The 21,041-nt window shown below is 35.6% G+C and overlaps 1 protein-coding gene across 3 annotated transcripts in view; it reads right to left on the reverse strand.

Annotated features, from left to right (window-relative positions):
* LOC139141758 (serine-rich adhesin for platelets-like) overlaps positions 1 to 21,041 on the reverse strand; it is a 55,932-nt gene that overhangs the window by 17,834 nt on the left and 17,057 nt on the right. The window contains exons 2-3 of one of the 3 annotated variants that reach the window (XM_070711400.1): positions 8,155 to 8,426; positions 528 to 1,215 (exon numbers count right to left, since the gene is read on the reverse strand). In XM_070711400.1, coding sequence (XP_070567501.1) covers positions 528 to 1,215; positions 8,155 to 8,426 — 960 coding nt within the window. Of the gene's footprint in view, positions 1 to 527; positions 1,246 to 4,747; positions 5,093 to 8,154; positions 8,427 to 21,041 lie in introns of those variants that run through there. The other 2 variants (XM_070711399.1, XM_070711401.1) reach the window with 2 other exon arrangements.

Raw genomic sequence — 21,041 nt, forward strand, 5'->3', positions numbered from 1 at the left:
TTCATAACTTCATTAATATCCAAGCCACGCCCACCAAAACCTTTTCAGTTCTAGCCATTTGAATTCTGAAGATGTCTACCAAATTTGACTGAAATACGTTCAGCCGTTTTTGAGAAAATGGACAGACAGACAGACACACAGACAGACAGACATCGCTGCGACATATGCCCACGTGTTCACACGTGGGCTAAATAAAATGACCAATGATCTTTTATTACTTAAATCTGCGTGCAGAGTGTTAGAGACATTCATGCAGATCAACAAAACTACCCAGGAAATGCTTCTTGAATTCATTACGGCTGTACAACATCTAAAACGAGAATGTTTTATTTTTGTAGTAATCATAAACTTTCTTTCTCCAAGTTAAAAGATGGTGGTTAATAGTAGAAAGTAAGTTAACCTGAAACATTCTGTCATGGTTTACTCTGCATCATTCAATGTAAAATTCAGATTACAGTGTCTGTCTGATTACTGTGTATCTCTACAATCTACACTCTCACTGCAAACTGAGATCTATGTCTACTTACCAGGTGTATTGACTGGAGTACTAGAAAGACTACTGCTTGTACTAACAACTTTGTTTTTCCAGGCATCATCAGGATCAGTCCTTGTGATTGGAGCATCAGCATAATGCAGAGGGCTACGATTGCCTGCGGTGGGATGTCTGATTTTATGCTGTCTGAATGGAACAGCACTATCTGGTGCTGAGTTCAGACTTGGCAGTGAGTCAGGCCGTTTTTGCGTCTGTGAAAGTGAAGACACATCAGGTAAACTAACAGGTGCAGCATATGCTGAGTGAACTCGCCGCCTATCAATGCTGCCATAGAACGCACCCCTAGTGAAGGCTGTCTCACTAGGTGTCCCAAAGCTGCTTGTTGATGAATCAAGTCCAAGGTGATCCCATGAGAAATTCAATTTCATCATGTCTGACAATCCTGAAACAGTCCGTCGACGTTTTCTATGGCTTCGACGATTCTTCCCTCTTCGAAGATATTTTACATCAGATAGCTGTAGAGATCTGCGGAAACTAGCCATTCGCTCAAATGGTTTGCCTGTTGTATCAATAGGTATAATGCTGGATGGCATAATATTCCGTCGCATCACTTCTTCAGGTGTCGGTAGAGGGCTCTTTGCTCGTCTTCGTAATTGTTCCTCTAGCAAGTCTCCATCTGAGTGTGGTCGTCCAGCTTTTGGAGTTGTTGCTATGGAGTGTCGCTTTAATGGTGGAGGAAGACGTGCAGAGGGCTGAAGGGAAGAACCATATTAGATATACACATAATTACTAAATGAAGGAATGTTTTATATAGTAATTTTGCATCCTTGAGTGTGCATTTGTATGTGTAAGGATAACTATGATAACTCAACTAAAATTTATTGAAAGACTAACAGGATGCCAATGGACGGTCTCAAAGCACAGATGTCTCATGTTTGATTTTAATTTTGAAATTGTTTTCCACGATAAAATGATCCAGTTGACAGCAGGATATAAACTGATTGACTTTGCAAAAGAATGAACTAACAGAAAATGTAAGGTACAGACAACACTGTACCCTACACCCAGTGATCATAAAAAAATCCATGCATTCTTCTGTTGCCAGTTGACTTTTTCAAATTGTATTTCTTGTGCGGTTGGTAAACCACATAACACAGTAATGTATCAGACCATCTATCTTGAAACATATGACAGACAATAAGTAAAAACTCTAATTTTTTTTTGTAATTGATAATCTTCAACTTTGCTTTTCTTGCCCTACCTATAGTCAAAACATAAAAGAGGATTCTGACCCGGTCACAATAAGAATGTTAGTATGTAAGTCCAACAACACCATTAAAACAATGGTGGTTGTCAACCAAGGTTTGAGGGCACAGAGGGTCATATCAACACTTGGTGACCAAACCACTTATCTAGAAATTTGAAAATTTGCCAAATGATAAACCAGTGTGTATTTATGCAAGACTTAGAAACATAAACAGCTGGTTCAATTCAAGTGCTACCATATCAATAACACTGTGGAACTTCGAAACTTCAAACTGCTATTACGTGATATATTGCATAGCGACATCCAGGCAGAGCATACACTTGTATAGATATATTGCAGTCTATATTGATCAGTGTTCTTCATCATTCACTTTCACTTTCCATACATTTTTTAATGGACAAAATGTTTCTCTGAGTAAAACAAAAGTGACGACACAGTACATAAACAAGCGAATGTCATACACAAATCAATAAAAGTGTAATGTTAAAGGACAAGAGATAGAAAAGACACAGACAAACAAAAGAACATTTTATTTGGTTTTGTGAAATCAGTAGCCATGCAGATTTGGAAACTTTCCAAAGCAGTGTATGAGTTGATCAACAGGAAAAGCTGCAGGTTAAAACAGAACAGTGCATTAAGTGTGTGCACTCATGCATTAGTAAGTGTTTAAACTGTTAGATGAATCATCCACTACTTCTGTTTTCATTTTTCTCTTAACATTAGAATTGTTTATTTCTGTTCTGAGTTTTAGAAGAAGTAGCAAGCATTGATTTCTTTATTGGATGAAGAAAGATGAACTAGATCTATTAGTTGAGAGTCAGTTAGTTGATTTTTTAATATCCTATTTCATATTGTAAACTCCAAGCAAGCTGTCCTGTTATTGCCATTTGAAAATTTCTATGCCCACAAACAAAAGCATATATACTCGTTACATTTTATTTAACATTGTCATTGTTCAGATATGCTTTGTGCGAAGACCTGAAGTCATTTTCAACAATAGCAATCTACATCATACTGCTGAGCTATCCATGAATCTTCAATAATGGTTGATTTTAAATACTTTGATGAATTCAAATATAACATGACACTTTGGCAACACAATTAAATTTCTCCTAAAATGACCACAGATCCCCTCTTTGATGTAGACTTGACAGATCTATAATTCTGTGATAAGTCGATTCTACTTTTTAACTAAAAAGGCATCACTCTAAGGTTGCTAATTTCCCGTCTTTTCAATAGCTAGCCTTGTGTGGGAATTTAGTTGGTAACAATAAAACCAATGATCAAAAGGAATGATCAAAAACATGTCTGGTTCCAAATCTCTGAACAAAAGCACTGTTGGTCAGATGGCAGTCTCATGGGATATTTCTCACATTAAAAGGGATTTTAACCAGTATCATTTGGCTTGTCTTAGTGTGATCTTTTTAGCCAAGGACTAGAAACTTTATATCCTTGTTTTGTGACATTCCTGAACCAACATAAGGCTGCAAGCAGCTGTTCAGGTTTGCATGGACGTGAACAGTGAATAGAAATTGTTCATCTTGTGAAGTACTCTCTAAGTCTATCAAAGTCTCCCTATTAATGTGGACAGACACCGTACATTCAATGAAAGCATCTGCTGCCATCAATAGACCAGACAAGAAATTTTGTACCATCAGAGGCAAACATAAAACCTTCCACTCATTGGCTAAGATCCCTTATCTAAATCAGGGTCACTGTTTTAAAGATGATAATGTTATTTATTATTTGTATTTCACTATGATTTTGTACATTATATAAAAAGTGGAAAAAACCTCCAGCTAAGCTAACTTATGTTATAATGACAGTGCATTTGTCTGAAACAACTTGAATGTCCACTACAAAAGACATAGCAACAGGTTAAGATTCTAAACAGCATTTATAACAAACTGACAAGACTAATAAATCTATCTACCATTTTGGTGATGCCAATTTACCTTGTTTTTATAAACAAGTTATGATCTCCAATCATGGATGTTATAATTATCAAACCCTGGCAAATGAAAAATTGTCCCTCCACAGCTTATACATGTGTACATATACAGAGATATCTATATGCAAAGATGCTGAGAGAATCCACTGGATATCAAGTGCACGTACATTTTGCAACAACATTTTGGCATAATTAATTGTAGGAGCTTTCTCTCCCTTTCTTGATTGCCTGCACAGAAAGCGCATAAAGCTTGGTTTTCATGAAAACTTTCACACAAAAGAGATGCAGCGTACAGAAAGAAAAGCATTTTACACATTGCAGGGATGACCCTTAAAAAGGTTATATGAGCACCTTTTGGTCAGCAACGCATAGTAAACCACCAGCTGCCATAATTTACAACAATATATTGCTGAAATCTCATAATACTTTTCTGAACCACACCATATTTATCTTTGGATCAACTAATCCAGCCCCTTAGCCTTATTTGGTGCATCTGTTAGCATTGAGTTAATACAACTGTCTTGCCGACAAATATTAATGGGACAGCTGATGAAACATATTAAACAGTGGCTTGAAGATGATACATGACACTGTGCAGAGGTAAGTCAGTGGCCGCTGGGGTGTGTAATAATGGTGGTCAGTGTGTGAGTAGACTGTGTTACTCAAGGCAGTGTAATCATCCAATGCATTGATTATCATTCATCAACGAAGGAAAGTTCAAATAAGTGGTACTTCCATCAAGGTAGTCTGTTCACATAACTCCAAGCAACTCTTTACAAAGCAAAACTAGGAATATCTTGAACTACATGTTAACCTTATTATATCTGCATGAATTGTAAAATATTGCCTTAACATTTCTGTCCCTAGCATATTTGTGTTACAGCTCATATTTTTTTTCCTTTAACAGGCTACCACTTCTGAAAACAGATGCTGTGATCAAAACTTGTCTGCTGGAAGTACCACTTTCCCTCTTTAGTTCAATGCAAAGGACAATTACAAAGCAGAGTGCAATAATATCCATTGAATAAGTACCTACCAAGCAACAAGCCAACATGCAGTGAATGCATGCACATGATGGTAATGTGAAAACATGAAAAAGAAAAAAATTGAGATACAAATAAATATTAGTTAAGATTCTTTGTGGCAACAGCAAGTGTAGTAAAAAGTGGGTCACCAAGTGAGAGGGTAACTCAAAGTTCATAATATTACAACCTTGTGAGCCCCAATTCTGTAGAGATTGAATCACAACATAGAATAATAACATCAGACAAAACAAAATGTTGTGGGATAAATAGGTTAAGAGTATAATACAATTTATAGAAATAAAGGATATGATATTCACATGAAACTTGTATATTCATTATTTTATTGTAATTTTTGGGTAATTGAAAGATACTGGTCTCTGTGAACATTGAGCTGTGGTGTTGAGAAGGGAAATGGGATAAGCAGGCATGGTGAAGTCGTTACTGAACAAAATCAACAGAATATGAGGAGATTGTACATGAATGCTGACAATATACTGATGAGAAATGACAACAGGTGGCTTTGGTGGCTTGGTTGGTTTCTTTGCGGTGAGTGTATGATATATGTCGATGTCAACACAGATATGTCTTCCATAAATTTCCCTTGATCCATTCTAATTTTCCTTGGGAAATTCCATGTAACATAAATGCTGTTGTCAACACTTGCGTTCTCTACATCTGCTGTGTAGTGAATCTTGTAGATAAACTTCATTCAGTACCATTAGATACCACATCGCAGGATTGTCACAGTAGACCTACATGAACACAATCTCTACATACTCTTTGCACCAACTTGAAGTTTTACTTGGCTTGTACAATACATCATCAATTTACTATGGGCACAGGGTGCATATACAAACAATGGGTATAATCTGATTAAAATAAGATGTAGGAATTGGCTTCTTTTCTACTTCAATCTCTCTGCTTGGTGTTATATGCATTGGTTCTTGCCTGCCTGGAGAGATGCAGACAGCACAGCAAAGGCCAAAGCCATTGAATATACAACAGCTAAAGACTGAACGCATCTCTACATTCGACTGTAAGCAGACAATGCACACTGATTACAGGTTCTGAAGTGGGACTTGAGAAATCTTCAGTATGAAATCACACCAATATGAAATGACATGTCAATTTTAACATCAAGGTTATCAAAATCCCCAGAGACAATCATGGTTCAGTATTAGGAAGGCAGAGTTATCGCCAAGTTTAATGACCCCTGTATTTCACCATATCATGTTTATTGGTATTTCTGGCAGACTCTATGCCCCCACATACCTTGGAAATAAAAGTTTATGTTAGTTTCTTTGAACTATGATTCTCTGCGTAAATTCCTACTAACATTCAACAAGGACAAAAAGTCTTTGTACAACAGTATGACAATGATGAGAACATAGCAATTGCAGCAAGTATTGTTTTGTTTGACTTTGTTGCTTTGAACTTCTTTGTTCATGAAGAGAAAAGACAAGACAAACAAAGATCCACCAAAACAATAACTGTATCTATGCTTTCATACCAGCATATTCATTAAATGAAAAATAGTACAAGATAAAAATTAATGCAAATTATATGATTAAAGGTTGTGGAATGATGACTCATATGCTATTTCAGTGTGGGTCAATTATGTCTGACCGACATTATACAGGACCAGTAACTGTAACTTTTGAGGTTGTTTTACTATTTTGTTGTTTAAATGTCAACTTCATTTTCTTCTTCCACTCCTGAAGCAATGTTGAACGCCAAATATTCAGCTTTTCAACATAGGGTATGCATGTGTAAAATGCACTGTTATTGTTTACATTTGAATTCTAGTCCTGACCAGAATTCACTTGTCTACAATAAAAATGCAGTTTACACATGTACACACACTGAGGTGACCAACTCAATATTGTGAATCTCAACATGCTTTCAGGAAAAGGACAAAAAAACTGTAATTGACATTTAAAACAAAAACAGGAAAAAACTCAGCAGAGTTCATATTGAACACAGATACAGAACTATCTTTTCCTGTCTTCCAAGTGTGTTTGTCAGCTTTGGCTGTTCCAGATGAAACACCTCTGTATACAATCATTTATGAACATTAATGTACATTTTGGATTTAATTGGTCAATGAAAGAAGTAATCTGCAAAAATCTCCTCATTAATGTTCAAAGTCATCTTTCTCTGATTTAATTATGACATGAGTATGTGTCTCCGTCACCAATAATACTGATTGAATTAACAGAATTACATTGATAATATTCACAGTGGTTTCAACCATGAAGAACGAAACACTCCAGATTACAAAGGAAATAGCTTTCATGTCAGTTTTTGGATGTATACTTCATCTCTGTTTGTGTATAATAGTCTTTTGATTGCTTTCATTTCATGTGCCAACAAAGAGGAAAAAGATCACTTCTGGGCAATGCTTCACTTCCTTATCTTTGCTTGGTAGAAGTATTTGAAAACCTTTCATTTCATCTTCTACTATTTCAAAGTGAATGAAACTCAATCTCACACAACCTGAGTCTCATCAATGTCACACAAATAATCACCTTTAAACTCTGCTATTTTGAGTTTTCAAATGTTTTAGATGGTTACTTTGAGTCAATGCAATTCAAAAGTTTATTCCAATAGACACTGACCACTTGATGTATCATGTTTGATTTCAAAGATTTTACCAAAATTGTCTTTGTATTCATATGTATGCTTTAAAGTAGGTTTCTAATGTTTCCATGGTAGCGACTGGGGACACAATACACTTCAAATAAACACCAATAACAGATTATTCTCTTAAAACTTCAGTGTTTAAAATTGAAATTTGTGCAGTTTTTTTTATTGCTTATTGCTGTGGCGGAGTTCTATGTAACTCATGAATACATATTATGTTTAAAGGGCCTGTAATTCTACCCTTTTATGATCATTTCATAATTTTTATTTTTTGTAGGTTGATTGTAAGTTCTTGTTCTATTCCAAAAAGCATGTTGAAACATCCAATATTTAGCTCGTCAACATAGCTTCTATATGTGTAAAATGAATTTCAGTCTGTTATTTTTACATTTCAATTCTAGTACGGATCAGAATTCCCTTGTCAACAATAATAATTCAGTCTTCACATGTACAGGCTGAGTTGACAAGTTGAATACTATAAATGTATCTCAACATGGTTTAGGGAATAGAACAAAAAATTATGGTTGATATTGAAAACAAAAGTTGTGAAAAAATCATCAGAAGTTGAGAGTTACCTGCCCTTTACCTACAGGCAAGACTGTGTTAGCAGGGAATAAGTGTGGACAAAAGCATTGGAAATATCAGCAAAGGATAGATATTGCAGATTTCAAAAGTGAACTTTTTCATCCAATGTGGCTATACACAAACACTGAGTTAAGACTTTGTACCTTTTCAAGATGAGCAGGTACAAAACAATAAATGGAGACCAACTTACGCGAAGCAGGACAACGCCACCCCTGCCATCTGTGGTGTCTTCACTGAGTTCTTCAAATGTTGGAAATTTAGAGTACAACTGTGAGCTACGAATACCATCAATCCGGTATTTGTCAAATTGACCCAGGTCAAGGCACACTGATTTCTTGGCAGATTCATAGTATTTCTGGACATATTCTGGCCGTGTTTCTTCTCGGAATAATTCTTTCTCGTACACAATGTGTGTGATGAAATGCTCTGTCCTTAGGCTGAAGGAGTCTAGGTTAGAAACAGCTGTAAAATAATAAAATTAAGATTAATTATTATAAATACATCTGGCAAGCAATTTCTTGGACATCTAATACAATAAACAGACCAAATAAGATGATCATACTCGGTGGATATTTGAAACTTGGAATATTGTTATGCACACAATGCAACAACAATAAATGTTTTCTGCCACGTGACTCTTTATCAAATCACTGTCGCAGCATTGCAGAAACTTCCCTTTTTGTATCAATGTCATTGCAATGACCCATGTCTCAATGCATGTTGGAATGCAATGTACCAACTTCCTTTGCTATAGAGTAATGTCATTGGAACACATCCCTTTTCATGTCGTTCATCAGTGCTCAGTGGAATTTACAGACACAAATTTGGCACCAACATTTTCCCATGTCCCAGCTGTGCCCTGTATGTACAAACCTGGGATACGAACACTATGGTCAAACATTATCTCTTGCTAGTTCAAGACCAGTCAAAGAATCTTAAAATTTTGGTCTACTAGATTCTGCACAGAGACATTTTCACTTCTTGCATAATTAATCTGTTAAGCAAGCAGCAGACATGAATTATATAACAGTACACTATATCGATGCAGTCAGTATCCACTGGTCCAATACATACACATCACAACTTGTATCTTTTGCCCCTCTCAGGATAATAATTACAGATTTTTTTAATGATCATACAATGACTCATGACTATCAGGTTTTTCATGGATTAATTTTAACTTCTGAAGAAATTCAAGCATTTCTCTGCTATGTGGATAACAATACTTCCATAAAGTGAATTGATTCACAATCTTCCATTGTTTACTCATGTTACAGACAGCAATATTGTTTCAATGGATATCAGCAAATATTATCATTTGGGTCAGGGTGTAAATTTAGCATGTGTGATGTCATATACCATGGCATGTAAACAATTGTTTGCTCATATTAACAAATACAGAATATACACTTCATATTCTTTTGTTAATTGTTGTTCATGGAAAAATTTTCATGACTCACCACATTGGGGTCCAGTATGTTTTGAAATGTAAGCTTTGCATTTTAACTTTAAACTATTTGTTCTGTTCATTGGGATTTTAAGTGCAATTAAAGTAAAGTTGTGGGATGAGTATGCATATATTAATGAGACCCATGTAGACTTTTTTAAATTAACCCTCTGATATTCACTTGAGAGAATTCCAGGCTGTAGTAATGAAAATTGACAATTCTATGCAGGCATCTAGAAGATATCAAATTCATTGAATTAGGTTGGTGACCACTTTGCATGAACATCTATGCCACTTATGTGTCAGGCCAGGATAAGAAAACAAGTTGAACTTTTTGAAAGAGGTATTAAAATCATGATCTTGTATAACCGACATGTGTACAAGTGAAATAAACAACTTTGAAACTGTCATGCAATGAAGGTTTACATGAAATAAAAGACTAAAATGTTTTCAAATACTTAGGCAAGCAAACAATGTCATTTCATTTTATTTGACAAACATCACAGGTGACACTTTAGACCAGGTCAACATGAAAGTTGACATGGAATGTTCAGCTGACCACTGAACTGTGGAACTGACACCTGGACAATGTGTATGGTTCTTGATTTCAAAGAGTATGGAGAAGTTACAAATGGTACCTTGCCCTAAAGGTATGCGCAAAGCCACGCAGGCGGGTACTTTTGACATGCTCTGGATACATCACAATGGCGCCACCAGAAAGCCATACATTTCAAAGGAAAAAGGAACACACTATAACCTACTTTGAAATTTGCATAATTTCAGGGTCAATTTTCAAGAGCCAATGAAAAGAAAACTCTTCCATGTTATTTCATGGCTATATTTGTTTTACAGAAATGACTTGAAACATCTTTGTAGACTACTGCAGCCTTGGTTTTACGTGGATTGAAGGTTGCAGAAACAACTTTGTATACCGGTACATGTCATAAAGAGTTACCGGTACAACTGTCGACTTTTGTCTACAGAATAATAATAAAAGATCAAACCAAGAATTTAGACATCGCTTGTTATGTGTGTGGTCTATTTTCTTCAATAGAAACATTGAAATCAACGGCTGATGTAATTGTGAAACCTGTAACTCTTCCTCAGAAACCCAGATGAAATGAAACCTGCATAACAATATTCAGCAGTACTCAGATGAAAATCCAGCCACAAACATCCATGATCCATCATGCATTGCGATGTCAGGGATGTGTACATGTCAATGACTGTCTTTTAATAGTACAATACTTATAATTAGAATGCAGACATAATCCATATATACTATTTGTCTATCACATGTGGCCAGACTTTTGAATTAACATTTCATTACTTCCATAAATGCCCATGCTCCTTATCACAACTTAGCGTAATTTTATTCACAGATAAAATACTATTTCCTTGATAAATTTCCTGGTTCAGGATAACATGACATAAACAACACTGGGTGGGAAGCCATCTAAAATGATGCAATAAATTACATAATACTTTACATCAAAATGCTTGAACTACTACTCTACACTACTACATGATCTTTTGAAATACAACTGTTCACTCCCGTGATATTTTCCATTTCTGTCAATACTTTACATTAAGAAGCCATCTAAATGAACAGTGACCTAGTTTACCTGTAACAGAGCTGGCCAAGTCAGTACACAACAAACAAAGGTCTTAGTGTCCAGATGTTTAAAGCCGGTGATAAAATCATTGATTTCTCCCATTCTTAAACCTATTATCTGGCTGGCCCAATTAAATATAATTACCATGAGAAAAGAGAACCATTGATTTTCACAGTAATGCCCTATAAAATGTGCTTGAATCATTAATGTATTGATGGTGATGTAATTCCACTTTCTCTTATAAGGGACATGAATGGATAATTATCCATTCCATTCAAACATCTGAAATTCTATCCCGCATTCTGCTAACTCTGTTAACTGAAATTCTGAACAATTATGGATATCAAGCCTATTATATTTTCCTGTCATTAGTGCTGTAGTCAGAACAAAATATGTACTCCCCACAGTGTTGTAAATTTTACTTTCTCATGAAATCAAAATGTCAAGAGACTTCTGACATCAGAGTTCCATTCACATGTTATATAATGATGATGATGATCCAAAACCAAAATAGAAATACTGCTTTCTCTAAATACATGTGCCATAGTGGTAATTTCACACCAGAAACACATATTCTTTGAGTTTCCTACAAAACACATGCTGTAGATGTACATCATCTTAGCATGTTCACAGTAAGGTACAAGTTACAACTACATGTACATTTATCAAGTTTCAAATTCATTTACTTCTTCTAATACAATTATTCAGACTGACATTTCCTTTCACTGAACTGCTGAAACTTTCTGCAAAATGGCCATTTTCAAGGTAAATTTCATAAAGTTGATTCAAAACCAACCACAATTAGCCATGTGTAGGGTCCATGAGGGACTAAAATACCCAAACACCTTTTCTGTTTTGCAGCAAATATCCCAATATCTTTTCCCATTCAGCATTGCACTGTCCTTATAATTACTTACACTATAGCTCCACATAAATCATATTAATATTATTATCAACATCTTTTGCATCAAATATGTAATGTATATACTATTTATGAACAAAACATCATAATGAAAACTGGTCATTTACAGATTTCCATGGCTTAAAAAAGGGCTTTATATACTTCAATTTAAATGGCATGTCATGAGCAAATTTTATCATATATTCCACAACAGTGTAATATCAATTGAAGAGATATGCAGTAATCATGTGTGAACAAAGGCACCACATCCTGATTTGTATCATATTACATGAACAAATATTAAAATTAAAACTTCAAGGTGTTTGTCCTTTTTTCAGCTAACTTGATGATAGGCACTACTAGAACTGAAGGAAACAAACAGAAGATCGACTTTTCAATAATTTTTTTTTGACAGAAACTTATACTGAGGGAGGAACAATGTCCAGGTGTCTGGACAATCTCCGGCTGACTTGAATTATACAATGGAATGTACCATAGAGAAATCAATATGGCATACACTTAACGTTACTGTTTTAAGCTCTATGCACCACTCCATCTGTTCATGATCTGAAACTGAAAAGTTTTGAGAAATGCCGGAAATTCAATGCTCTGCAGCTTCTTCATAATCATTTAACTAGGTCTTAAATAAATGATGTGGTTAACCACATTCTTCCTGGAGTGTCTAACTTCTAAACAATGTGTACCAACCACATGCATCTGATTTTTCATCTGATGGCCACACACTGATAAAACCTTCAAAACTGCTGAAATCCAGAAATTCACATGGTTGAAATTAGACATGAATCTTCTGCAAAATGAACTTCAAGAAAAGTGTCTTTGTGTAAGACATGGACTAACTAACATTAAGTGTCTTCATCACTTAGAAATTTGTGATAAAGACGTGCTTAATTACTTTTAATGATCCAGAATTTTTTTACCAAAAAAGATGTCATGCAGGTGGAATTTTATGGGAAAATCAGAAAAACATGAGATTGATATTGGTAAAGATGTGTGTATGGGAAAATTAGGAACTTTGGAGTCAAAACAAAGTGCCAAAACTCAACAAATCCACAGTCCTGTGGAAAGGGCTAGAAAAAAATGTACTTGTGTGAAATTGTAAACTATTTCACAACAAGGTAAATAAACAAAGATTACATACAGAAAGTAGAGTCAGAATTAGAATAGTCTTTTTCTTCAGTGAAAGAAAAATATCTGCCATCTTTTGTGACTTGAGATTATCCAAAATGCTTATGGGGAAACTGTACTGAAACTCGGGTGACAAGGAATGCTGCGTAATTGACACACATAAGACTGAAAGTTGTGTACCTTTCACAGGGTTAGAATCAACTTAATCTTCTTACATTGAAAACAATAAAATGACATGTAATTCATCACGCAGTAAACTGCATTTTAATTAATTGCATCAACTGAAAAAATTAGTAATAGATAGTAATCAACATTTCTCATGATATCAATATTAATTGCTGTGGTCACAGCTGATGACATTTCCAAGACACAATTACACATCTCAAGGAATAGTACCTAGTACCTAGTGGTCTTACCTAATGGCATTACTTATATACTCTAGTAAGGAAGAGAAATCAGATTAACCATTGACATGGCATTCCGATAAGTAAATTTTAAGCTATTTCAAAACAACAACACAACATTCCAGATGGGGTCAAAGTTTAACTCCACAGCAACTAATGTGTTTTTGATGGACACACCATTGTCTCTTTTTTTGTACCTTAAAAGAATTCATGTAGCAAAATAGTATCAGTTCACCTATACCTCTTGTGCTAAACTGTCTTTTGGTTTGGTATTACTTGTACATGTGTTGCATACATTCTAATAAGTGTTCTGACTTCTGCTTACATCATCTGTGTGGGAAGAAAGCTTTCACAAAATAAGGTTTGGTTCAGAACAAATATTCAGCGTACCCCACTCAATGTGAAAACAAAAGTTGAATTGTTGGTCACACAAAGGTTCTGAATCTTTCACATTCATTCTTTGTTCTACAAACTCAAACATGGCTTATGTTCTGTCAAGCAGTACAACCATGTACTCTATACTGGCCTATGGGTGTGGTAACACCACCTGCAGGATGCCTGCATTCATCATCAATCAGTAATTGTTTGAACATCCATCTAAATTGTGGCTAATGTAAGAGTATTGACATATAAAACTTACACATTACCTGTCGCCATTAGTGCAGATTTCAAAATGGAACATTTTATTATCATTTCCAGTGCAAAAGATAACAGTGTACAAGAATTCAATCATTTTCATGGTCTTCTCCACAAACTTTGAAATTGTTGTGCAGAAAATAACTACCAGTAACAGAAATACTGAATGGTTTATCTTTATCTTACAAGTGTTTCATTCAGCCAATGGACATTAGCAGATACAGCACTCATTTGAGTCGATAGTGAAAGGCTGCACTATGTTAGGATGTTACTTTCAGTCACTCTCCCTAATATTACTGAACAGTGAGACTCAGACATTCAATTATGAACCCATGTTGTTCCTCAATTACCACACCGATCAGCCATTTTAAATTGTTCAGTGCAATCAGTGTCTTCTAAACAGGATTGCTTGGCTCTGTTGTGCTCAAGTATAAGGCGACATCAATGTATACACCTGCCTAGAGGTCCTTCTACAACTGTGAATACATGCTATGCACAATAAATGCTTTCATATTGACCCTGTCTGCCATATTTAAAATTCAAAGAGCTTGATGAGTGAGTACCAGCAACATGCTGATTGTCTCTCTCATTTTTCATTTCAGCAGACAATGTTTACAATGTACACAGCCTAAAGGCACATGAACTGTTTTAATGACAAATTCATTTTGCATACAATCTCATTAATAAGCCATAAAAAATCAGCCATTTATAAAGAAACACCAAATATTTTCATTTCTGAACAAATTCAGATACCACTGAGAGTACAACCTGTAAATTTTTGAAGCACATACCACTTGTATAACCACTTTCAGAAATTGATGCCTATTATATGAAGAATCAATAGTTTTCTCTGCAGTGGCTAGACAACACTTTAGTTTTATTTCCGTATTTACTTCAACATTTCAGCATCCTACAGGTAAAACCCTAATATTTGACATGTTCTAGATTACTGAGTTCATTGACACAAACACTCACCATGCTAGTCTTTCAAAAGTAATTCTGAAAAGACTCATTATTTCACAAGCTGACACACCGAGTTCATATTTCTGATCAGAGTAATGTTTCATTATGTGAATCAATTGTATCACAAGTATATCAATTCCTTGCCAAATTAATTTCATATTACCGGTATTACTTCATCTCACGTGTCAAGTCTGGGCATCTTGACAAAAAGCGTATTCATTTACAAGTACATGCAGCTTTCTTTACACCACTGGTGCTAGTTGAGGAAATTCTGATGGTGTACATATAAACAGAATCAGTGAGATACGAAACTGGACAATGCATTGGAGTGTTTGATGTCAATTTCTACAGGTATGGTTGAGTATAAAGTTGAACAACCTGTCAATTTCCACAGACTAGTAAACAATAAATTACTACAGATGACTGAGATGTGTCTTTGCTCTGATCATCCTGAACTCCTTACAGGTCCATGAACAACAGACTAAACCATTAATACCAAAAGAAAATACCGCAAAGAAGAATGTAAATTGTATTATTTACACTACTTTGACTTCTATTCACTTTAAGACACAACAGCAGACTTCAACCAATGGAATGATTCAGAACAAATCTCTGGACTTTAACATAGTCAAACTGAGAGACTGGACTGTTCATTGATAGATGTGTTCAGTCATGGATATATTATCTTTGAAACATGCTGCACTGGAATGCAACATACAGTGCATTTTGTACTGTTCTGTTTGTATATATGTTCACATTTCATTGAAATCATGTGATGTTGAACAAGAACTGAGACGCACCAATGAACGATTTTAACATCGTCACTTTCTGACCATGTTGCTTCAACAGTCATTCAGTATGGGTATCGTAATCAACATATCAAGCAGAAACTCAGAGAAGGGTTGAACCGAAACTGATGTACAAATGTAAACCATAATCCAAATCACTGTCCTGCTGAGCATTTCAACATTCATCTGTAATATAAGCAGCTGTTACATAAAATCTACTTATTAAATCTAAAATAATGCCTGGACACATTACGATGATTTACCCTAGGTTTGATCTTCTCTCATATTGAAAGTCTCTACAAAGTAATGAAGTGAATTCATTCTCTGGTATCTGATACCAATTCATATTTTGAACAACATCTTTACATTACGCCACTGATACCTCAAGCATTAAATTTCAGTACACTATATCAAGTGCAAATTTCCATCAAGTTTATGCATAATTGGTTTCCTTGCCATCTTTACATTTATAATTTTACCTCTTCTTTTCAGAAAGTAATTTATGTTCCTATCTTTTCATTTTGGTAACACACACTGGTGTGTGTACTCCTGTACAATCGATCAAATAAAATGCTGCCAGTATTTATTGCAAATGTAACTCCAGGTATCTATACTTGGTATCTACTAATGTTACATTTGCTTTAAAAATGGTGAATATAACAAGACTACATGCACTTTACAACTCAGTTTCAACAGCTGTTGTAGGATTACTGCCACATTTCCAGGCTGTGGTTAGACTGGTGTGACAGAGTAGACAGAACATAATGAAAGAATTCATTCAGTAGAATGCTAGTGCTGTAAAAAAAATAAAATAAATGTACAAAGACTTCAATCTTCAAGTCTAGAGTTGACTGAGGTGAAGGGTGAACTCAATTACGACAGACCTTGGTTCCATATTTATGGACTTCCTAAAACTACTGGTCAATAAAAACCAACTAATTCAATAGAGCAACAAGTATCAGAACCCTCTACTTTATTGTGTAGGAATTTAAAAGCAACAAACTTACAAATGTAATCCATTTTACAGAAACTGAGTTGAGGCAAAGCTTGCACAGTGCATACCAGTCAGAGCACAGTGACTTTTATCCAGTGGATGAATATCAAAATCAAATGAACTCTGTGTCAATGATAACATGATTCAATACAATGTCCTGAGTCCTGAACAATCAATACATTACATCTAAGCCCTTGATCTGTGAACAGCTGGATCATACCAGATATTTTCTTAAAGTATATCGTGCAGACACCTTCATGGGGCGTGAGTTGGAAATTGTATGTCACAGTGAATATCATTAAACACATTTGTACAGTTTGTAGGCAGAGTACAACTTGAACAATAATGAGAACTAGTGATAAGAAATTGGTTCATTAGAAGTCCAAAAGAAGACAAGTTACGATGTACATGTAGACTAAGTCAAAGTGCAATGAGATTAGAAATTGATTTCTTCACGATAACTTATTGTCTCTCAACACAAACACTTGACTTCACAATGTCATTGTGATACCATTATAAAGGTGTACCATGAACAATATGCTGGACAATCTCTGTCTCATCTTCCATCACAAAGTGTACTGACCATATCTGAAATTAACGGTAAACTATTAGAATGCAGACAGTCATCCCTACGTTGGTCTGAGTACATGTATGGTACAACCATGTCAAGGCTGTCTCTCAGCAGGTATGCCTGTATCTGTTAAACTGAAATACATCTATGAGGAAAAGTTTATAACATTGTTATTGCAATGGACAGTTTCTGAAGGTGAAATTCATAGTCACTGGTCCACTCTATATATTTACACAGGGATAGTTTTTATGGGGTAAACAGGCCACTGAACTAGTGAATTTAGAGCCACTCTTCATTTGCCTCATGTCCACAGACAATGCAGATAGCCTGGCTCTATAAAACCACAAAAATATTTTTCCACTGGCTATTGTGCATGTCACGGAGCCTAGTAGCTTTGATCACTGACCCATGCTAAGCTTAGCAAGCTGTCTTCATTGTGGTCCAGGCATCACTGATCTCCTAGCCTCACCAATCTCACCTGTATTTTTGATGTATGTCAGTATTTTACAGTCAACATATTGAAATTACAATGAGAAGTTTTTTATGTTGGTAAAAGAGAGAGCAAGTGGGTTTGAAATGGTGAACATTGCAATGTCAGGACCCGCATGTCTTTGAGTTGTTTTAATCGACTTGTGACTGGGGAAAGTACATGACCATCTCAATGATGACCACTGACCTTTTCAATCAAACAAGAAGTTAAAAACCACCACTACGTGCTCTATGGAAAAGACTCTCTTCCCCAAACAGTGTGGAAATACACAACTTGATGACACAGAGTGTAAATAACTTCAATAGCAGCACATTCTGATTGACCCTAGGAGTCACAAACACCTCCATCAATCAGAGCAGAACACATTAAAATGTGTAAGCCTTTCATACCGACTTCTGTGTCGTCATTGTAAGACATGTATACCGGTACTGTGTGTAAACTAGGTAGAAGTAGATGCTGGGTTAAGACTGATTTGTAGCTTTGACATCAATTTTTTGATCTATTGTTGATTTTTGGCCCAACAGACAAAAATTGCCGCCCAAGTTGCAGTGTTGTTCTTTTCAATCAATGGGAAAGTTTTTTATGGCAAATCTTTCACAGATTGGCTATTGGAATCGCAGTGTGTGGGTGTGAGCACTACAATTGATATCTGTTCATATTGCAGTCTAGATGCTGTATTTTCAGTATGGAGAACACAGTGTAATATAACCATGTATTTCCTGAGAAGCAGCTTCCTTCACAATGATTGTGGAAACGGTACATATCACTTACACCAGCACCACAGTAATGTATCTGAGGAATTGGCACCTGACTGGAGGAAACAAAGCCATATTTGTTGCATACATTGCATAGTTTGTAGGGCTTCTGACCAGTAAAAAAACATGAAATGTAACAGATGGTTGGCAAATATGTGAACAAGTAGTGATGTATTGTGTGAAAATGTAGCAGGAAAATTTCAAACCTTTGCCACCATCTTGGCTGTTTTGGAAAAACATTTGACAGTTGGTTGATAAGAACATAAAATTAGTTTTGAATCTAGCTGGTCATTTTCTGACAATCTAGGTTGCTGTTTTCCCTCCTGGGCTTCAAACACCAGAAAACAACTGGCAAGATTCCACACTGCTGTGGAAAGGACCAGACTCAGTTGAAGATACTGTAACATTTGATTTCAACTACTGTTCTGACCATGTATCAATTACATTTTGGAGAAAAATCACAATAACTCATTTACTTCAAGGCAGTTACAAAATGAAAACAAGAAACATGTAGAGTGTACTCAGTGCAAAGAGGCTGGTTGAAGATGAATGTAGTTAACATAAAAGTGTTTGCTTGTGACATGTTTATATGTCAATTGGTGGTGATCAGCATTGGAATTTCGTCAAAGATACCTGCATTTTGAAACAGAAGACATTGATTGAAATGAATGACTGACCTTACACTCATAACAAAGACTATTGTTATAACTTTTTGTTGGAAGAAGAGAGAACAATAATTTTGCAAATAAAGATTCCACCAAGCAAACAAACGAACTTTGCATTTGATTGTGAATAAAATGTTCATGAAAACACATGTAACACCAATTCTGCACAAACTTTTCCAACTGACAAAGTATAACACACATGTGTGGATTAATAGACTCCTACAGCCAGGTGTTCATTGAACACCAAATCAAGTTCCTTTTTCACCAAGTGGTTCAATGCTTACGGTTCATCCAGGTGCCAAGACCACAGTAACCTCATTGTTAATGAGAATGCATAACTACCTCAATCCATAGTTCCTCTATCTGTACCAAATCTCCAAAACTTGACCTTCGAGAAGCATATGTTTTTGGCTTGGTTACCCTCATACATACAGTATATATAAATATAAGATTTTCATTTCTTTTAGTTGCAATCCAGGGACACAATCGCATTCTTTTATTCTCCTAAGGAATACAGTTCACTGATACAAGGCAGTTCTGAGTTCGCCTCAGAATTTACAGCCATTGACAGTTGAATACACATTGTTTTCAGTGTTCAGGTGTGATTTACAAGACCAAGTCAACAGCAGATGACAGTTAAGAGACCACAGAGGCTGTAAAGTTGCAATGACTATGACACAGACTGAACAATCCATATATTTCCCTTCAAAACACGGTACTCCATGTGTGTATGCACTTAGGTATAAATGGATCTATGGCCACAAAGTGGTTGTCCCTTTAACTGTTCAGTGATTAGAATTGACAAAACATTCTGATGACTATTTCACCAGGCAAAGATCACAAACCTGCACAAAATAACATTGATATTCCAAGCTGCTATGTTCCCAACAAATGTACTGTAAAACTCTTCACTGGTGAAAAAATATTTATATTTCACAGAGACAGAAATATTTGTTTTGCTAAGGGTGGATTTCAGTCCATACAAATCAACCTGACCAATATTTAAACAATGCATAAAACCATGAAAACCACAAACACTGGTCAGAGAGAATGTCAACTCAGAAGTCAAAAGTCAAGAGAGTTAGTTGTATCTCTTCTGACTGATAAAACCACTACACTTTGTTTACAAATCAGAGTTCCTTGCTAAGCGGCAGCATAACATCCTTCTTTTGCTGCCAGATTTAAAGTTCCCTCCACTCCTGGAAGACATTAGCAGAGATTATTTGTGGGACTGTGGTTAGATATGGGTTATAAATCAAAGACTTTCATTCTTATGTTCTGCTTCCTGAATAATAGGTACAACTGTTTGCATTTACAATAATTACAGATGCTAAGGAATAACTGTTAGTGGGTTTTTTTCCTTATTTATCATTTTTAAATTACACTTTATTTCCGTGTTTGATTTTCTGGAAAAAATAAAATGTATGACATTTAGATGATACATGTGTGTGGGTTTCTCCTCACAGTGTTGTGTGTGGCCTGACCTCAGATGAGGTAACCCAATCAACAAGAGAGAAAGTTATGGTGTGATGTAACAGGGCATCGTCATGTGACTGACACCAGATACTGACATCATCTTGTGAAAGGAAATGGCAAATATAAACACAGAAACAGTCACTTCCTGAAATTTGACTAGACTAAACAAGCACAGACAGTTTGTACAGTGACTCTGTATACAGTCTGTGAAAACCAAGCTTTGCC

This window comes from Ptychodera flava, chromosome 10, assembly GCF_041260155.1.
Source record: "Ptychodera flava strain L36383 chromosome 10, AS_Pfla_20210202, whole genome shotgun sequence".
Classification (NCBI taxonomy): domain Eukaryota; kingdom Metazoa; phylum Hemichordata; class Enteropneusta; family Ptychoderidae; genus Ptychodera; species Ptychodera flava.